Below are 21604 nucleotides of genomic sequence, written 5' to 3'. Positions count from 1 at the left end.
TAATAATTAGCAGGGAACGGATTTATATGGACTAAAAATATATGAAATATGTAAATATATATGTAGTTATTTTTACCAAAATATGGAATTAAATATGGATTTTTACCAAAATATGGAATTAAATATGGACTTAAAATTATAAAAAAATGACTATGTACGTTAAATATTGGTACATTTTAATCAAACTAAACAAAAAATATAATGGACGTACCTTATCTTCCAATGTAGTTTCAACAAAACACAATTTTTATTGTCTGTTACCATAACAATAGGTTACAAACATTTCTTTCAAGTGCTGAAAAGTGAATCTTCTTCTATTGTCTCTGAGGATAGATTTATACTGACTAAAAGAGCGTTCGACGTCACAAGAAGTAACTGGTACATAATTCAATTTCACAATGTCTGCTGGGGATAAGTCCAAGTTAATCTTCACTGTTGATTCACCACTCATCACAGCAACAACCTTTTGTAGTTCTTCATATCCAGGGTTTTTTGAAAGTACAGTGTCCACCTTAGCTCTTACTGCATCTGCAACTTTACCTCTACCACGATTCAGTTGTTCCACAGTACTATTTATAATTTCAAAACTTTCAGATAGTGAAAGGTGCCTATTTTGGAGACTTTTGAGCGTTTTTATGATGCATGAAAATGTATGCTGAATGTGAGCTAAGTCATTCTTCACACTTATGTCACAGGTAACTGTTTTCGCAGTATCAATTGAGACTGCATCTTCAGAGTCCAATGCAAGGAGAACATTGTTAATAGAGTCTATATGTTCGGCATAATATTCAACTGCTTCTAGCCATGTACCCCATCTAGTTAAAATTGGCTTTGGTGGCAATGGAATTTCAGGGTACATTTCTTTCAACACGTTAACTCTACTGGGAGCTTTGAGAAATACTTTTTTCACTGATGAAATCAACAAATCTACTTTAGGGAAATTGTCTCTGACCACTTCTGCCACACGATGAAATGCATGCGCCACACAAGTAAAATGAGTCAATTTAGGATATACAACAGATGATGCTTGTCCAGCTTTGACCATATAAGGGGCAGCATCGCTAATAAAGAATAACACATTATCGTACATAATACCCTTTGGCCACAGGATACCCATAGCTTCGTTGAACAGTTTAACTATAGTTTTGTTATTGCACTTTTCTAGAACATCACAATGTAAAAGAATTCGTTCAGAATATTGTTCACTTAACAAACCGATAACTACATTACCAACAAGTCTACCTTCTTTGTCGGGAGTCTCATCAATGGAAACCCAAATTGAACTATCTTTAATTTCATCTCTTATCTTCTGTATTGTCTCATCGTAGATGGATGGAGCATACGTCTTCCTAAGTGTTGACTCATCCGGGATTGTATGTTGAGTATATTTTTCAAGGAATTCCCTGAAGACCTTATTCTTTAGTTTGTAGAGAGGAATATCAGCAGAGATGAGAGAACGGCACAGGTCGATGTTAAACTCAGATCTTACATTCGATGTTGTTGGTTGTGTTAAAAACAATTGTCTCTGCTTGGAATTTAGTTGTTTGTTGGCCTGATGTTTACTAGTTGTAATGTGTTGTTGCACCAGGAACTTTTGTGTAGATGATACTGCACACTGACACAAATTACAAAATAATATTTTATTGTCAGTTGATAAACCATCTTCTTTAAATTCTGAAATGTAACTTGTTAGTTTTGATTTTAAATTGACTGAATGACGTACTTTTGGCATATTTACCGTCTTTATAGTATGATTTACAAAACTGAACCTATGTGTACTCTGACTGGCATTTAACTGTTGAGCTGCACAACTGAAGTCTGTTAAAAATTTTAAATTAAATTAATACAGTTTTGTAACTTACTTTCCCATTGTTGATAGGACTGCTAATTTTCAAATAACTCTGATGTTAAAGGGATTACTGAACATGTGTTTAAATCTCTATTGTTGAAATGTATTTTTAAAAGTTAATGGAATTTTGTTTTGTTTTATTGTTAAACCTAATATAATATGGACTGTTTTATATGAAATATGGAAAATATATGGAAATTAACGAAAATATGTACTAAACTCTAAAATATGGAAAAATATGGAAAATAAAAGTAGGATTTTTCAACCCTACACATTGTGAAACATAAAGATAATGCAAAATATAAATTATATTAGCTTTATAAGTAAATATGTATTTACATATAAATCCTTTCCCTGATAATTAGTGTTAATTGTACATAATATTCAAATAAATTCAATTTGTCATCTCGTTTTTCAATGTCTAATTTAATTTCAGTGTTATCTCTGTAGGTTCTTATGGCCTAGCAAGGTCAATGTGAACATCTGTTCCTCGGAAAAAATCAATACTTTCGCGTCTGCGTACATCTCACAATATATGGGACATTGGTCAAGGTCAGATACAAAGAAAATTAATAATATCAAGTTAGAAATATGGTCGAGCATAAAAAGTCGTATGAAACTCGCCTATAATGGTAATTAAGAAGCTCATATGAAAATTATGAAACTCGCTTGCGCTTGTTTCATAAATATCCATACTCGCTTCTTAATTACCTTCATTATAGGCTCGTTGCATAATGTACTATTATGTTTTAGAGAAGAAGAGCAAGTATAACTGCCTTTCCGTCCCTGAATTCACCTGATTCTTCCACGAGTTCGAGTACATCTTTCATCTTTCCAGTAAGTTCTATTCCTCTATCACTTTGGTAACACTTAATACAAGTACAAATTTAAAGCCACTGCAAGAACAATCATCTCCATTGTCTTCAATATTGTCACTGCCATAGTGATCATGAACATTGTGTCACTTTCTGTTATGTTAGACCACAACAATTTGAATGACTAATTATTATAAAGCACTGATCACTTAAATTTTTTACTTAATGCAATGAGTTTTATATTCTCTGCAACAACGCTTCATGACGAGTCTGTTGCAGGCATGACGTAAGTGCTGACAAAGAGTCTATGTGAGCATTTGCTGATCCTAACACAGTACCGAATAATCTTTGTACCTGAATTTAGATGTCATTCATTGTCTCGGGTTCAAATCCTCGTCACTCCTTTTCATTTCATTGTGTTACAGCAGAGATGGGCATCGTACCTCATTTGAGAATTTGTGCCTCACTGACCTTCACAGAGCTTATCGCTCTGAGTGACATCTTCACAGTCCCCGTTCCTCCCTCACGCAGCTCCTAGGCGTAGGCAGGTACTATATCAGTTTCATAAGCAATATCAGTGGTGGCATAATGGCATTATCAAAGCAGTGTGTACGCGTTAGAAAACGATTATTTCATGAGAAATGGGAGGAAGAGTTTTTTTGCTGTTTAGAAGGGGAGAACATACGATGTATGTTATGCTCGAAAATCCTATTAGGCATTAATAAATTTAATATACAACGACATTACTCCCTATGTCATAAAGAACATGCTGAATTAGAAGGTAAGACAAATTAAATTTTATTTTTCGTACTATTCCGAAGAAAATTTATGATCTTAACATTTGTATAGTATACTAAATATGACATTATACCTTAAACACGCTGCATTAAAAGGTATTAAATGCTGTTTGTACGTATTATTTCCAAAAGAAATTTATAAAAAAAAATGTCAAAATGTAGAAAACGAAATATGATTTTCTCAAATTCTTTTAGGTCGAGAACGTGCAAATCTATTAAGTAATCTTGAGAAACGCCAGAATATTCAAGAAAATAAACGTAGACAACGTGATGAAATATTATTGGCTAGTTACGCAATTTCTCGCCTGTGATTTAAATCAATTCAGCAACGGAGAAACAGTAAAGAGGTTTACGATTAAAGCTGCCGAATTAATTTGCCAAATTGAATAAAACTTTTCGAGTCTCTCACGTTAACCAAGCACTTTCCTAATAATTCGCCACTGACCGCCTTAGCCATTAAAATAAGGTGACGCAGGTCACAGCAGTTCATATTTCCCATCCTACTCTGCAGTCTTCCTCTCCTAGTAAACAAACTATTTCAAATCGAGTGCCTCACATAACCGAAAATTGTGCCCATGTATGTGTTACAGGATAATATAATGTGGGATTACTGATAATCAACTTGAAAGGTTAGCAACTCTGGATTAGGTATCAGATGCAACTACGGTATCAAATAATAAAATTCAATTGTTTTAATGTAGGAAATTTGTTATTGCTTACCTGTGCATGTTGATTTTAAAATCTACATCTGGTTGAAATCCAACACATATAGGTACGGTACTGTATATCTGCTCTCAACAGTTCTATATTGTAATAAGTCACGCCTTTTTGCCCCTTGTCATGCAGCACGAGCTTCGGAACAGCAGTTCTGGTAAGATACCTTCAGTCTTACATCAGGAGCTAAATTGACTTAAATTATGTATTGCCTTTTAGTGCTGTTTTCTTTCATAATCAATAGTAAACAATGAATTTGTTCGTAAAACTGATGGTAATACATTTACACACATACATTTTGGCAATACTTACAAGTGTGCTTTAACGGGTGTTTGAAACTGTCTTTGATTGTTGAAACTTTGGATTCTAGGAGAGAAACCATGCACATCGTATTGAACACGGTTGTCAGACTTCTTCCACAAATTTGGAAAGCCTAACCCCAGGATGGGATCGAACCGACCGACTAGACAGGCCAGAGTGAGTTACTTTTTCTCTTGTTTGGAACTTTTATTTTGAGTAACCGTATTAAATAAGTTTATAATGCAACTTTGTTACTACAGTAAGTCCCAGTGTTTCTGTTGGCCGACCAGTGGCAAGTACCCCCACTACTGCTGCTGCTTGAATCCGAAAACTTATGTACCGTGACTTATATACATATTAATAACATTTGGTACTCACCCTCCTGCTGCTAGAAGTGTTGCCCATCTTGGGTTATGCATAAATCACATCACATCATTCACAGAACCTGTTTCATTAAACCTACTGTATTTACTAAATTTTGTATTGTCTTTCTACGCTGAATTCAGCGGCCAGGAAATTTGAAGACTTAAAGTAAATAAGGATTTAAGTACCATAAATTGTTTTCCTAGCTCTGTAACATAAATAAGAATCGAAGTCCAGACTTGTTTCTCCATCACTTTATTACATACGGTATTCATAGATGTCAGTTTCTGTCAGCTGCATTTCCAATTCACTGTGGTCTAAAGAAAGGAGATGCACTATCACCTTTACTTTTTAACTTTGCTCTAGAGTATGCCATTAGGAAAGTCCAGGATAACAGAGAGGGTTTGGAATTGAACGGATTACATCAGCTGCTTATCTATGAGGATGACGTGAATATGTTAGGAGAAAATCCACAAACGATTAGGGAAAACACGGGAATTTTACTGGAAACAAGTAAAGGGATAGGTTTGGAAGTAAATCCCGAAAAGACAAAGTATATGATTATGTCTCGTGACGAGAATATTGTACGAAATGGAAATATAAAAATTGGAAATTTATCTTTTGAAGAGGTGGAGAAGTTCAAATATCTTGGAGCAACAGTAACAAATATAAATGATACTCGGGAGGAAATTAAACACAGAATAAATATAGGAAATGCGTGTTATTATGAGAAGCTTTTATCATCTGAAAGTTAGAATTTATAAAACAGTTGTATTACTGGTTGTTCTTTATAGTTGTGAAACTTGGACTCTCACTTTGAGAGAGGAACATAGGTTAAGGATGTTTGAGAATGAGGTTCTTAGAAAAATATTTGGGGCTAAGAGGGATGAAGTTACAGGAGAATGGAGAAAGTTACACAACACAGAACTGCACGCATTGTATTCTTCACCTGACATAATTAGGAACATTAAATCCAGACGTTTGAGATGGGCAGGACATGTAACACTTATGGGCGAATCCAGAAATGCATATAGAGTGTTAGTTGGGAGGCCGGAGGGAAAAAGACCTTTAGAGAGGCCGAGACGTAGATGGGAAAATAATATTAAAATGGATTTGAGGGAGGTGGGATATGATGATAGAGAATGGATTGATCTTGCTCAGGATAGGGACCAATGGCGGGCTTATGTGAGAGCGGCAATGAACCTCCGGGTTCCTTAAAAGCCAGTTAGTAAGTAAGTATTCATAGATGGTGGGAAGTGTAGCTTCACTGTATATTATAACTTATTTCCCTCGAAAGTTTGGAAACGACACTTACATCCTTATTTATTTCAAGCCTTCATTTACATCTAAAGTGTTCTCTTGTTTTGCCATACAGTTCTTTTTTCCGTATGTATGTTTTCAAAATGTGTACATATTCACAGATTGACACAGCTAATTTCCGGGATCGGTATTCATGCAGCTTTCACGTGGTGGTCTCTATCTTTCTTTCCCTCATTCCCTTTCTCTTGGCATATAAACAATAACAGTTGAGGGTGAAGGATAATATGTTGTTGTTGTTTTCTAATGCCAGGCGTTTGACAATAAAGTCATTTGACCTCTTGCACTCCAATATTTTTCGAAGCTATTATCATGGTCAGCCACAGAAGCACAGATTTTGAGGTGTTCCGAATCCATTTCTTGGTTTGAGTTGCACAATGGGCAGTTAGGGGACTGATATATTCCAATTCTATGCAGGTGTTTGGTGAAGGATAATATAAATACCAGTCAGAAGTGATGAAATAAGCTAAGCATTAGAGGTTTCACCCGCTATTGAAATAAAGGGAGACGAACACGTGAGAATAATCGAATCGACATCTTTACTGGTTAATCATAAAACAGGGATGTCCAGTTTTGAAAACTTATTACATTTATTAATATAAGTTAGTACCGAGAGTGCCAATAAAATATGAACTACCTTAATAATTAATAATCTTGAACTAATTTTATATTCCATGTTGAATCTTTCGTACACTACTTTTAACACTTGAATATAAATAATTGATTAAATGGCGATCTTACTCGTGTTAATTGTGTAAGCATGTGCGGCTTACAGCTGTTTCGGTGTTTCTTTACACCATCCTCAGAGCCTACTAGATCTCGGCGTCATCTCGAACTTCGCTGCCTGTTGTGTGGATGCGTTCGATTGTTGAAGAGTGTTGAAATGTGGTGTGAAATAGTGTGTGTGTTCTGAAATTGATCTTTGTGTTGAGAATTTGATCGGGGTGTGTTTTGGTGTGTCTGTATATTTCATATTGTTCTAGTGTGTTGAGTTTTTGGTTTTTGGGTTGTATGTGTAGGATTTCCATGTCTGTATTTATGTTGTTGTATGTGTGGTTAGCATTAGTTATGTGTTTAGCATATGTAGATGTATTGTTTCCTCTGGTACATTGTACATTGTCCTCTGTACTTTGGACAGACAGGCAGATCATTCCAAACTCGATACAAAGAATACATTAAAGCAATAACCAGAGGACACAATACACATAACTAATGCTAACCACACACACAATAACATAAATACAGACATGGAAATCCTACATATACAACCCAAAAACCAAAAATTCAACACACTAGAACAATATGAAATATACCGACACACCAAAACACACCCTGATCAAATTCTCAACACACAGATCAATTTCAGAACATACACACTATTTGACACCACATTTCAACGCTTTTCAACAATCGAACGCACCCACACAACAGGCAGCGAAGTTCGAGATGACGCTGAGATCTAGTAGGCTCTGAGGATGGTGTGAAGAAACACCGAAACAGCTGTAAGCCGCACATGCTTACACAATTAACACGAGTAAGATCGCCAATTATTTAATTTTATGTATTTTAATTATTACTGCACATGTTTAAAGACAAGACATGGGAGACGCATGCACGACGAATACATTTTAAAAATGACCACCGCGAATGGCAGTACATTGATTTAAACGTTCTTTGGAATTGTCAATAACTATCTGGCACATGTCGTCAGACATAGACTCAATGAAGTTCTCCACGTTTTTCTTCAGCTCACGGATGGTTCTAAAACTGTTAAAACCATTTTAACATAAACTCGCAAGCTTGATTTGTGTTCTCCAACAATACCATGAACAAAATAATGACTAATAGGTTCTCAATATTAACAAAATAAAATCGTTCATATTTTATTGGCGCTCTCTTAATCCAACGAAGTGTGGTGAGTTCGTGGATGCAAACAGTGGTGGTAGTAGGGGGGATCTGCTGCTGGTTGGCCAATAGAAACACCAGTAAAATTCGCTGGAACTCAATACAGATGGGTGAAATATATTCGTATTTTCCATATGTCACCAAGAGTAAATCCTATAAATGACATTATGTTCAAATTTTCAGAGTGGCGGAAGGCAGCATTAACGACATTAAGTTTCTGGCAGACGTCTGTTATGTGGAGACACAGGGCTCTGCTCTAGAGGAAAACAACTTGGTGGATACAGTCAATCTCAAATCTAGTCTCTCTAACAGGTAAAGAGAAATATTTGCTGGATCTGCAACCCGTTTGAATGACGGTGATTTTATTAACTTCATGTGAATTGTCATATTTCACCCCTGGGATACTCCTTATATAAGCTCTCTTTTATGTTACAGTTGTCCAGAATTTAGGAGTGAGAATATCGACTCTACGTGTAGTGACTCAGATAAGAACTCTCCTTGCTCAAATAATTCGACCTGGAATAATACCAAAGATGCACCTTGCACGTCACACTCGTCTACTAGAAATCTGAAAAGACGTCACTCATACAGGTAACAATGTTGTTGTTGTTTTTTTTTCGTTTTCTAATGCCAGGCGTTTGACAATAAAGTCATTTGACCTCTTGCACTCCAATATTTTTCAAAGATATTATCATGGTCAGCCACTGAAGCACAGATTTTGAGGTGTTCCGAATCCATTTCTTGGTTTGAGTTGCACAATGGGCAGTTAGGGGACTGATATATTCCAATTCTATGCAGGTGTTTGGCCAAACAATCATGGCCTGTTGCCAATCTAAATGCAGCTACAGACGATTTTCGTGGTAAATCGGGAATTAACTGTGGATTTTGAAGCAGAGAGTTCCATTTTTTCCCTTGGGATTGTGTAGATTTAATAACTTTTCACAGAGTAATATGTAGATTTAGTAACAGGTCTGTAAGTAGCAGTGCTGCCCTTCTTTGCTAGTGCATCCGCATTCTCGTTTCCCAGGATTCCACAATGGGATGGTATCCATTGGAATACAATTCTTTTATTGAGTGATATTAATTGAGAGAGCATTTTAGTTATTTCTGCTGTTTGAGAGGAAGGCGTGTGTTTAGAGACTATTGATAGAATAGCTGCTTTGGAGTCTGACAATATAACTGCATTCTTAAATTTATTGATGTGGCATAGAAGATTCCTGAGACTTTCACTTATTGCAATGATTTCACCATCAAAACTTGTTGTTCCATACCCAAGAGATCTATAAAGTGAGAAGAGACAGCACATAACACCTGCACCGGCACCTTGTTCTCTGGAGATCAAATATCCGTCGGTGTATAAATGAAGCCAGTTTTGTGGAGGGTACCTAATATTAATTATCTCTAAAGACAATTGTTTCATTATTTCAGTGTTTACTTCTGATTTCAGTAGTTCTTCTGTTAAATTTAGATTATATTCTATATTTAATAGAGTTAAAGGGTTTGGTTTAATTTGTAAGTTTTCTTTTAAATTCGGGATATTGATTTTCTGTTTTAATTCTTGAACAATGGATATAAAACTTTTTTGAGTTTTCAATCTACAGAGAATGCCAATTGTTTCCTGGTAATCTGAGAAGTTTTTCATATTGAACTGGCTGTATAAACATTTTGTATGTAGTGTTCAAAGTATTCCTAGAGCATCCCTATTTCTTTCCTGCTAGTCTTTTTAGAAGGGAGAATCTTTTACGAGCTTTTTCAGAAATGTATTTCAAATGGTTGCTCCATGTTAACTTACTATCGAAAATAACTCCAAGATATTTGGATTCATAAGTCCTAGGAAGGTGTTGGCCATTGTATTGGATATTGAATTCTCTTTCTTTTTTACCAAGTGAAAATATTTGGTAGTTACTTTTGCTTAAATTGAGTGTCATCAAATTTGATGTATTCCATTCATGTAGTTGATTTAGAGCTTTAAGAGCATAATTTTGAATTTTTCTCTATGTCTGTAAGATCCGGAAGTCCACAAAACTATATCATCTGCAAATAGTGCTGTTTTCATGTTTGATTCCTCTAATAGGGAGGGTAATGAAAAAAAAAATATACGTACTAATGTATTGTGCAATACTCAATATTTTTTCTGCAACAAAAAAAGGAGGGAATGACAGACGGATAATCCAACAATCGGTTAATAGGGTGACGGATAATCGGGGTTCTACTGTATAAGAGTGGCTTTTCTTAGGTTGAAATGGAAAATGAAACTAATAAGACTGTTATGTTACAGCCCTGCAGATATCGCCTTTCAGACTCGCGCAGCTCAGATGGACAGTGTTGTGCCGTTGACTATGGACTACGTAGTGATACAGACACGACGCTGGGCCACATTCCTGCTACTCTTCGCAGCCCTATGGAGTCTCCTGTCCACATTCGTACCCATCGCAGCACAGTCCAAGAGTTGCATACCCTTCTCATGGGTCTCGTGGGAAGAACTTCTCCGTCCATACATAAAGATTCGACGCAATGGACCTCCACCCATGTAGCAGACAATGTCTCTCCGCGAAACTCCGGGAATCAGATAAATTAAACTCCTTCATCCCAAAAAGTCATGACATCGTTTGCATTATTCAATCTTAAGTTAAATAAAATTCCGGAATTCATTAATTTTAAAAGGTTTTAAAAATATGAATCTGTAACACCTATTATGTTCGTATTATTCCTGGCAGACTACTTAAATGTGATTGTTGCAGTATTGTTAGTAATATGTTTGTCTTTTATATGTTCCTAATAAAAAATTTAATCAAGGGACTATACAATTTGTCCCTTTGAAAGTAAAAGTTTTGTCCCATTTCAAATTTTCATTATACACTTAAAAAGTCTACTTGAGATCTCTTGTTACAATAACTGGCAAATGAAAGTTGGTCCTTCGGTGATCGAATATCTATAATTTTTCGTCATGCAAGAGATCAGGCCCTGATAAGAAAATGTGTCTTGAAGGCCATGGCCAGTTGTTCATTGAATTCTTTATATAAACCTGCGAAAAGGAACGCAGAATTTTTTTTTTTTACTTTGTTACGTTATTTCCTTAATTTTTCAGTATTATTGCCAGTTATTTAGAAACAGTGTAAATATGCGTTTTACATAGCTGAACTGTGTTTCGTTGTGGTATAATTAAGTGCTGGACAGGAATTTGTTCGTGAAACAAACGACAAAGAAGGCGTAAAATCACAATAAATCTTTTTTTGTTACATTGTCTTACTGTAGAAATGATTCTACTGTGTTAATATGTGTGTTGACCTAATTATTTTTGTACATAAAACGTGTAAAGTGACAAAAATATAAGTAAATTATTTATGAAGTACGTATTTTTAGTTAGGAGACATAATGTGGAAGAATGTTCAACGACAGAATTGAAAAACATTTGTTGACATACACTGGAAAGGGACAGAAGAGTTTAGAACGACCCAAGACATTGAGCAATGGTGGTGGTCATCATCATATTTTTTATTCATAGCTTTGAAAATTGTCGCTGTTAATATGATATGATATAACATTTGGAATTGCTCTTAAAGACAAAAAATGGAACAGAAGATGATATATTTTTTAAATTTTGGATTACCTCTCTCTCCAGAGTCAAATTTAACATCTTAACTTGTAATTAATTTTCAGTAATTCATTTCTATTTTGAAAACTAAATTTTCCAGCAGTTCAATATCATGCTATCTTTTATACATAATACCTAGGTATAATCGGAAAGTTAAACGGTTATTAGTGTATAAAGTATCTCAGTTTGTACATTAAGGAGAGTTATGACTGAAATTAGACAGATTTTGGCAAAAAAATACGATCTTTGTTTTTCCATGAGAAGAAAGTTCAATTCTCCCTCTTTCTGAAAATATTATCGCCTTATCTTTTTTGCCACCAGCAGCCATTTTTCAAAGGGATGCACACTGTATTTAACATTGCCATTTATTCGCTTTTAGATTTTCTATGTTTAAAACATTCCTTTCAGAATAATACTTACTTACGGCTTTTAAGGAACCCGGAGGATCATTGCTGCCCTCACATAAGCCCGCCATCGGTCCCTATCCTGAGCAAGAGTAATCCGCTCTCTATCATCATATCCCACCTCCCTCAAATCCATTTTAATATTATCCTCCCATCTACGTCTCGGCCTCCTCAAAGGTCTTATTCCCTCCGGCCTCCCAACTAACACTCTATATACATTTCTGGATTCGCCCATACGTGCTACATGTCCTGCCCATCTCAAACGTCTGGATTTAATGTTCCTAATTATGTCAGGTGAAGAATACAATGCGTGCAGTTCTGTGTTGTGTAACTTTCTCCATTCTCCTGTAACTTCATTCCTTTTAGCCCCAAATATTTTCCTAAGAACCTTATTCTCAAACACCCTTAATCTCTGTTCCTCTCAAAGTGAGAGTCCAAGTTTCACAACCATACAGAACAACCGGTAATATAACTGTTTTATAAATTCTAACTTTCGGATTTTTCGACAGCAGACTGGATGATAAAAGTTTCTCAACCGAATAATAACAGGCATTTCCCATATTTATTCTGTGTTTAATTTCCTCCCGAGTATCATTTATATTTGTTACTGTTGCTCCAAGATATTTGAATTTTCCACCTCTTCGAAGGATCAGTTGGCACTAAGTAGTGAGTGACGATCTTGGAAATAATTTTAATTGTGTAAATGCAGTGGAGAAGTTTTGTTAAGTACGGGATTAGACAAGATGATTTGAACCGTTATTGCTTATCTTTCAGACCCTTTACATCTGGGGGATATTTTAGTTGCTTGTTCTGTTACTTAAACTTTACTTTTCGGACCTTATACATCCGAAAATTTTATTATTTCAGATTGCTAGACACTTCTCATCTGGTGGTCTTTATTTTATTATTTTATGTTTTCTTTCTTAAACATTGTTTTGGGTCTAATAATAAATTGTTGTTTTCTAATGCCAGGCATTTGACAATAAAGTCATTTGACCTCTTGCACTCCAATATTTTTCAAAGATATTATCATGATCAGCCACTGAAGCACAGATTTTGAGGTGTTCCGAATCCATTTCTTGGTTTGAGTTGCACAATGGGCAGTTAGGAGACTGATAGGCTATATTCCAATTCTATGCAGGTGTTTGGCCAAACAATCATGGCCTGTTGCCAATCTAAATGCAGCTACAGACGATTTTCGTGGTAAATCGGGAATTAACTGTGGATTATGATGCAGTGAGTTCCATTTTTTCCCTTGAGATTGTGTTATCAAATTTTGTTTGTTGAAGTCTAAGTATGTAGATTTAATAAATCTTTTCACAGAGTAATACGTAGATTTAGTAACAGGTCTGTAAGCAGCAGTGCTGCTCTTCTTTGCTAAAGCATCAGTATTCAAGTTTCTGAGGATTTCTAAATTCAACGTGGGCAAGAAATGACCGACAAATGTTATATGGAGGGTTCCTTTAAATGCCATAAATGTACGACACGGAACCCACAGGTTTAGGCCTACTTTTCTCCTGAAAGGAATCCATGCAGAGGATTTTATCGCATTTGGACTGGTTTGAACCTGCAATCCTTGGATACAACGGTCAGCATTGCAACCATTAGATCACAGGATGACGCAATGACATTTTCGAATTATTATAATAAAAATAATAAAATGAAATTTCCTTTTAAAAAATATAGGATGGAAAATAAATTTTTGTTGAGATGAATGTCTTTTACAAAATCGCTTTGGAATCAGTTGCTAACAAATCAAGCATAGCCTGCAGAGGTTATTTAGTACTGGTAAGTCTATGATTGCAGAATGCTGGGTTTGCAGTGAAAGACCTGCCCTTAGGCAGAACACTGAATGAATTTACTCTATGTTATAGAAGCCACATAATATCATAGTCCAGTACATAAAGTCACGAAGTTAGTTCCCCCCCCCCTTCTCTCTTCCCCCCCCCCCATCCCCCGCGATAGTAGCGATCCTAGTGGCTACTAACTAAAGTTCAACTGTCATTGGATGCATATTCTCTACGTATTGAGCTTCATGACTACCACAGTTTAGTATATACAGTAGCGAAGCTCAATACGTAGTAAATATGCAAACATTAGGTAGTTGCTCACCACTAGGATCGCTAATATCGCCTCATTACAGGCAATGCAAAATAGTACCACAGTCTAGTATATACAGTCGCGAAGCTCAATACGTAGTAAATATGCAAACATTAGATAACTGTTCACCACTAGGATCGCTAATATCGGCTCATTACAGACAATGCAAAATAGTACCGTCACAGTCTATTGTTTCTAGCACCCTCAAAACTCAAGCATCGTGACTGTATATAGTAGACTGTGACGTACTGTATCTTAGATCATATGGACTGTATGTACTAGACTGATAATATTTTATTGGCTAACCTGTTACGTGTAGGTGCGACGCCATACGGTAAAAATTGGAACTTGATCATGATTTGACGTGTAGAAGAAGACAGACTGTGCATAGTGTGGACTGTGTGGGGGTGAAACTTACATTGTGATAATGACTGCATTCGTGTGAGATGTTATTAATGATTTTGTTCATGAAGCTAAACTGAAATACGTAAGTTGAAAACTGTGTTTATACAAATAATATATTCTTAGAGAATGACAAATCCCTTTATGTTCAGTAGGCCTACATGGTGGAGTTATGGGGGGGGGGGGGGCCCGCAGTAAACTTGTCTGAACTCTTTTTTTTTCTATTAACGTTAGAAAATATTGAATTCAAAAGATCTTTTTTTGTTATGATTAAGTCTGTGCTTAAATTGACGAATTAATGTCTTCATATCATTTGTCTAGATCATAATATTTATTTTAAATTGTTGAATTTATAAGAATTTCTATACCTCATTTGAGAAATGGAAGCACAGTAATGTTTCTTTTGTAACAGCCTGTACTCATATGTTAAAAGTCTGCAGGTGTTCAGTCCGCCTCTTGGAGAAATAAAACATACGCCAACTGCACAACAATGCAGAAAAAGAAAAAGTGATCCCGGTAAAAATGTGGTGTATACTTAAAGACGAGATTAAATACTGAACCATAGGCGGAAAAATGACAGTTTCCTTGGAGGGGCGGGGGACAAAGTAAAACCATAGAATCCCCATATAACGGGGTTATGGGGGACATCATTTACCTCCTCTCTCCCGTTATAGTTTGATCGTGATATAGTACAGTATATCGGAATGTGATCATTTAATAATAGTAATATACGTTACAAGAGCGGTATGTTGACGTTTTCATGTTCGAGAAGAAGATTGAAAAAAGCGAAACGTAGTTGAGGTTTTTTAATTTCCGAGAACATGAAAACAAACATACCGCTCGTGTATCGTACATTATTTTGTGCGAAGATCGTTTATTACATACCTGAAAGACGAATTTCTAATTAGTTGCAATGAAATCTCCATGTTGGTTTCTGTTTAATGACGCCAACTTCGGAACACCAAAATATCTTTCTTCAACATTGTTGCTGTAAAATGTTTTCTGTACTATACTCCAGCAGGCCGTGATATACGTCTGTCTTCCCCCCCCCCCCCCAGTCTATAAATGCGAACTTAAAACAAACGGTAAGGTTATGTAATGATTTATTTTTCATTTTAATATTTTAACAATATTATTTATATAACATATTGCAGTAATAACATCGGCATCTGGAATCTCGTTGATTTTTTCACGGCTTCCTTAATGTTACTTGTATCAGGAATGCAATAAGTTTCGTGGAGTAGTAGACTTTACTTAATATTTGCAAATATTTAAAAACAATAATTAACAGTGCAATTTAGGTGAAATTGCAGTGGTAAGTTTCCAATTTATAATTATTACTATGTTAAACGTCTCTAAAAATAATATGTTAAAAGCCTAAAGCAGTAAAATGAATGTCGCGCTTAAGCGGTAAGAAGAGGGAAATTATTATGTGTGTTACGTTGGGAATACTGAATGTGGTATTTCACACTTACCGCGTATTGGTTCTGTGCGGAAAACAAGCAAATACGCACGATCTCGCACAAAAGCATTTTCGGGAGGCATGTTTCTTAGTGTTACATCCATATCTACGATGTTTCGGACCCAGTTGTATAGGGGTTGAACTGTAGATCTAATAAAAATTATAATAGGGCATAATTTAAAACAATCCCTCTCTTTTTCTCTCTCGTACAGAAACATATATACCGTAAAATGGGGTGACTTGATACGCAGGGGGGGACTTGATACATTTTGTAAGTTGAGGTTTCGGAACTGAAACATAAACCTACAAAACGTATAAAGTCTCCCCCAGCATATCTAGTTACCCAGTTTTATACGCTGGGGGACTTGATACGTTTTGTAGGTTGATGTTTCGTTTCCGAAACAATCCTCGGCCTCATATCCCCAAATACCATCTTGCTGTCAGCAATCCCATCGACGCTAAATAACCTAGTAGTTGATACAGCGTCGTTAAATAACTAACAAAAATCATAGACACACACTCATTTGTAAACCGAAACAAAAACAAAACATTCAAACAAACACAACTGTAGTTTCATTCCGAAACTGGGTGACGTATTCTGCGTGGCGGTGTAACTCTGACAAAGCGCAGAATTATTTTTGTTATAATGTGTATTAAAATTACAAACATTAAAATAATTAATGCATACCCTACTGAAATTCCTTTTTTATTCTAACTCTTTAAGGGCTTGGCTTATTCACGCTTAACATGTGTGTTTACGAAGGATAATACATAACATCGTGGACAGTAAACTCCCTCTTTCGTGTTGTCCACTAAACCTGACCTGCTGTGTTGTAGAATGGGACGTTCAGAGTTTAGACGGAATTTGCAATGAAAAGTACACTGTCAGAGCCTTCTTCAGTTACAAGCCGGAGCCATACGTCGGCAACACTGTAATTAACTGTCAAGCGAAGGCCTACGATCCATAACATAACATGTGCTGGTGCTAATGCGGATTTTCAATGTAAATTAATGTTACAATACAAGTGTGTGTTGATGGAATTATGTTCGCGGTCGTACCAAACGTTAATTGTTGATGTATTATAAACTAAGTGCGTGTTGACGATAAAAACAAGACAATAAATGAAAATATGGCTCCAGTCTTTGGCAATTTTTACGGTTATTATTAATAACAAAATGATTGACAATTCTTCTAAATATTAAATATTGTATAAACTACATTTTTATAGTCTTACTTGTGATTTGTGGTGTATCAGAATTCTAGCCAAATTGTTGGGTCTCGCCTGCTATATCAATAAAGTTACGCCGTTGATTTTCAAGTTAATTGTAAACAGCTGTTTTGTGATCCCATAAATGTTGCAGTTTTGTTGAAGACTCGGAATGCCTGTTATACGTCAGAACTACCTGTTCCGGGTTCTTAAGTCAAGCATCCCAAAACTAGAAGAATATTCTGTGAATAAGGATTACGCGGCCTGAACGAGATGTATTAACTGAAGGAAGTTAAGAAAAAAAGTCAAAATTATTTTCTGATATTAATTTAATGTCATGAAGCTAATCGGCGATGTACAGTATGCAATGAAGAGGGAAAGGAACTGACTATCCTACCTTATTATCTCCTGGCCTAGTTGCCTCATGAGTGATTCTTTTTGGTATTAACTTAAGGGGTTCAGACCTGTCTTCGGACAGTTGATTAAACAATAATTTAATATCTTACTAAAACGAAATACTAATTTTTGTTGCTTGAATGTTGGTACTTTTTAATTCCATATTCCATATACTTGATTTTTTTCGCTTCTTCTCTTAGAAATGTTGGTTTGTTACTGCTCGAGTCTTGGAACGCCTCTTCACGTAAGCTAGAAAAGCTGGGCTCAGTAGTTTGAACATTCTTTGGTATACACTGGCAAATTGGGCACAAAGTGTATCTTCCCCATCTAACAGCGTTTACGTGCGTCAGCCAAGTTTACAAAACTTAGTTCTCGTAACTCAGAGAGGCTTTACATTATAAGAGTCGGACTTGGGGGGGGGGGGAGGGGAATAACGAACTCTATGAACAACTTACATCAGCCGCGGCGAAAATGCGACTCACGAGCACATTGTGCCTCGCAGTGCATTTCTCTCGCTTCCTACCTACAACCCCCACCCTCTCACTCACTGAAGTCAAACTCCGTTCTGTTTGTATTTGTCTCGGACCTGCGAGTGGCGTATCGTCGCAATATCTCTCTCGAAACCATGCACCTCTATAAAAAACGAAAGTTTCAAGTAGGATGGGAGGATGCATTCTTTTGCTTACAGTATGATGAAAATATTAAATGTATGATTTGTTCACAAATATTACTAGGAAAACGGTTGTATAACATAAAACGGCATTATAAGTTACATGTTACTGATGAAACATTAAAAGGTTAAGTGTTATTATTATTATTATTATTATTATTATTATTATTATCATCATCATCATCATCATCATCATTATTATTAGAGCAGTGCAAAGGGAGCAGTTGTTCGACACACCGGCAACAGGGCAAGGATTGTAAATTCACCTTGTGTACCCGCAGAGGTCTGACTCTGCGGTACACAGGATAGCTCCAAGCAGTAGGTACAGCATGGTAAAGCAAACGTCAGTACTGAAGAAACATACGTAAGAACAGTTCGGTTCTAGTGTTACGATGCCTAAGGCGGAGCAAATTCGTTCGGCAAAGTTTAAGAGACTTAATTCCGAATATGGTGATATTTTTGTTAATTGATTCAAGCATAAAACATATTGGAATACATTGAATCGAATTATGGGTTTATTCCCGATTGTACAACAGCTTTAGAGAAGTCTGGTACAAAACTGGTTGATCAGATTTCCCTACTGCGAAATATCTGGAAGAAAGTGACTCAAGTAGACGATAAAATTGGTAAAATAATATCTGCGAAAATAACAAATAAGTTGAAAAAAATGGTGGATATTATAAACTCTGAAAGATTAGTGACAGTATTTCTGGAGATAAGGATTCCTTTGAAGAACTAACAGAAGTTGAAGAAAATATTTTACAGGATTTTACGTATGCCCCAGTTGTCTCAACAGACGTAGAAAGAAGCTTCTCCACATATAAGGCCATGCTATCAGGTAGACGAAAATCGTTTTCTGTTAATAACGTACAAATATCATTTGTTGTGCATTGTAACAATATTTGGAAGAAATCTGATAACGTATCATATGTGCATTAATAAATCACACTCATTGTAAAGAAAAGGAAAAACAAAAAACAATTTTTCAAATGCTTTTGCGATTGGAATATCATGAACCCGTTACAAATAAACAGTGATTTTGTTTGCGTTCTGTATGAAATCATACATGTATACAGTATATTATTTGTTTAGGATGAAATGGTTAATTAGTTTTGTAATTTTGAAATCTTACTAAAGTATCTGTAGGAAATTAATTGTAGAAACGTTAGAGAACTGTGTCATTTCTATTGTGTCGTCTGTACGTCAACATATCGTGTACATGACCGTCGCTTGTACACAGGGAACACGCCGAGTAACGTCGGAACCCTTGCTATGATGCCATTCTGTCTGTCATGTGCTCCGTCTGCACCGCTCTAATCATTATCATCATTATCATCTCTGTACGTCGATTCTTTCACAGCAGATGTACGAATAATGCGGTTAGATTTTCAATTTAAACTCGCAGATTTACAATGTGACGTTAAATGGAAGCTAGATGTAAGGACTTGACAGATATTGAACTTTTCAAATCTTTGGAAAAAAATAAATATTTGAAGCTTCGTTCTTTCGCTTGCTCTGTTGAAGCCATGTTCGCTGTAACTTACATTTGTGAACAATTGTTTTCAGCAATGAAAATAGTAAAAACCAAATTTAGATCACGACTGACAGACAAATACCTTCGTGATCAACTACGATTGGCAGTAAGTGACATAATTCCTGATTTTGAAACTTTGTCGCAGAGACATTCTGAAGACAGTTAATTTTAGGTTGTGATAATGTGTCCTATGTTTTCTTGTTCACTTCTTTCTTCGTTACACGTCCTAAACATTAACTTCCCCTTCGGATGTCTGCCTCCCTCCATAGGTGCTATGCACGTTGCAGCTTACACAGTGGCTCGGCGCACCATGGCCTTTTCGCCACGGCTGAACAGCATAAATTGTAGGAAACAAATGTGCTTTCTTCGGGTTCCGTGTATAGATAACGTATCACACGAATGGGGCAGTGTATAAGGAAAGAAATTTAATATATAAGACTGTATTTCAGAATGTTATAATACTCTTTCAATGTAGTTTATGTGAGAATAAATGAATGATTTTAATGTCAGGACTGTATTTTTGTGCCTGTGTGCATTATTCAGTTATTTTATTTTTTATGTGTACAATATATTTAGTCTACCGTTGTGGCTATATGGATAGCGCTTGTACTTCCCAATCAAACGGTCAGAGGTTCGATTCCCGACGTGGGTAATGGAAGAAATTTATCTTCCGTCCAAGGGACTGGGGTGTTTCTTCGTTGTCTTGTGATTGTTCTGTGATGTCTCAGCGGTGGCTAGTGTCTGATCAGATTAATCTCTATCCCCTACCCGCAGTGGTGTGTAACTCGGGAGCAAAAGGAGGATTAGGTAAAGTGAGAAAGAAAGAATAATATAATTGAATGTATTTTACGTGGCCACAACGATGATGGAACATATTGCCTTTGTGCTGTAGGGTGTTACTTTAGCTGCTGTTTCTAGCAGCGGTAATACTTACTTACTGGCTTTTAAGGAACCCGGAGGTTCATTGCCGCCCTCACATAAGCCCTCCCTTGGTCCCTATCCTGAGCAAGATTAATCCAGTCTCTACCATCATATCCCACCTACCTCAAATATCTACATTTTAATATTATCTTCCCACCTACGTCTCGGCCTCCCCAAAGGTCATTTTACCTCCGGCCTCCCAACTAACACTCTATATGCATTTCTGGATTCGCCCATACGTGCTACATGCCCTGCCCATCTCAAACGTCTGGATTTAATGTTCCTAATTATGTAAGGTGAAGAATACAATGCGTGCAGCTCTGTGTTATGTAACTTTCTCTATTCTCCTGTAACTTCATCCCTTTTAGCCTTAAATATTTTCCTAAGAACCTTATTCTCACACACCCTTAATCTCTGTTCCTCTCTCAAAGTGAGAGTCCAAGTTTCACAACCAAACAGAACAACCGGTAATATAACTGTTTTATAAATTCTAACTTTCGGATTTTTCGACAGCAGACTGGATGATAAAAGTTTCTCAACCGAATAATAACAGACATTTCCCATATTTATTCTGTGTTTAATTTCCTCCCGAGTGTGATTTATATTTATTACTGTTGCTCCAAGATATTTGAATTTTTCCACCTCTTCGAAGGATAAATCTCCAATTTAGAGGTAGTAGTAGTAGTAGTAGTAGTAGTAGTAGTAGTAGTAGTAGTAGCAGTAGCAGTAGTAGTAGTAGTTCTTACTACTGTCCGACCGAATAGTTATGGTGCAGGGTCGGCGAAACGGGGAATTCATTTGACAGTTACTTTACGTCACTCTTTTTTTTTTTTTATATTCTAAACAGTTGTA

General features: G+C 36.1%; 2 protein-coding genes across 9 annotated transcripts in view; both read left to right on the top strand.

Annotated features, from left to right (window-relative positions):
• Positions 1–11409, top strand: part of LOC138694995 (inositol 1,4,5-triphosphate receptor associated 2-like) — an 89728-nt gene extending 78319 nt beyond the window's left edge. For all 8 annotated transcript variants that reach the window (XM_069819259.1, XM_069819255.1, XM_069819257.1 and 5 more), the window contains 5 exons: positions 2603–2686; positions 4546–4652; positions 8244–8372; positions 8496–8651; positions 10339–11409. In XM_069819259.1, coding sequence (XP_069675360.1) covers positions 2603–2686; positions 4546–4652; positions 8244–8372; positions 8496–8651; positions 10339–10594 — 732 coding nt within the window. In that variant the 3' untranslated portion in view covers positions 10595–11409. The remainder of the gene's footprint in view (positions 1–2602; positions 2687–4545; positions 4653–8243; positions 8373–8495; positions 8652–10338) is intronic.
• Positions 11410–14626: 3217 nt separating this feature from the next.
• Positions 14627–21604, top strand: part of LOC138694994 (inositol 1,4,5-triphosphate receptor associated 1-like) — a 383890-nt gene continuing 376912 nt past the window's right edge. The window contains exon 1 of the mRNA XM_069819250.1: positions 14627–14646. The gene's annotated coding sequence lies outside the window, so the exon portion shown is untranslated. The remainder of the gene's footprint in view (positions 14647–21604) is intronic.

The sequence above is a fragment of the Periplaneta americana genome, chromosome 2 (assembly GCF_040183065.1).
Source record: "Periplaneta americana isolate PAMFEO1 chromosome 2, P.americana_PAMFEO1_priV1, whole genome shotgun sequence".
Lineage (NCBI taxonomy): Eukaryota > Metazoa > Arthropoda > Insecta > Blattodea > Blattidae > Periplaneta > Periplaneta americana.
The sequence above is the reverse complement of the archived record's forward strand: the minus strand, read 5'-3'. Positions and strand labels throughout refer to the sequence as shown.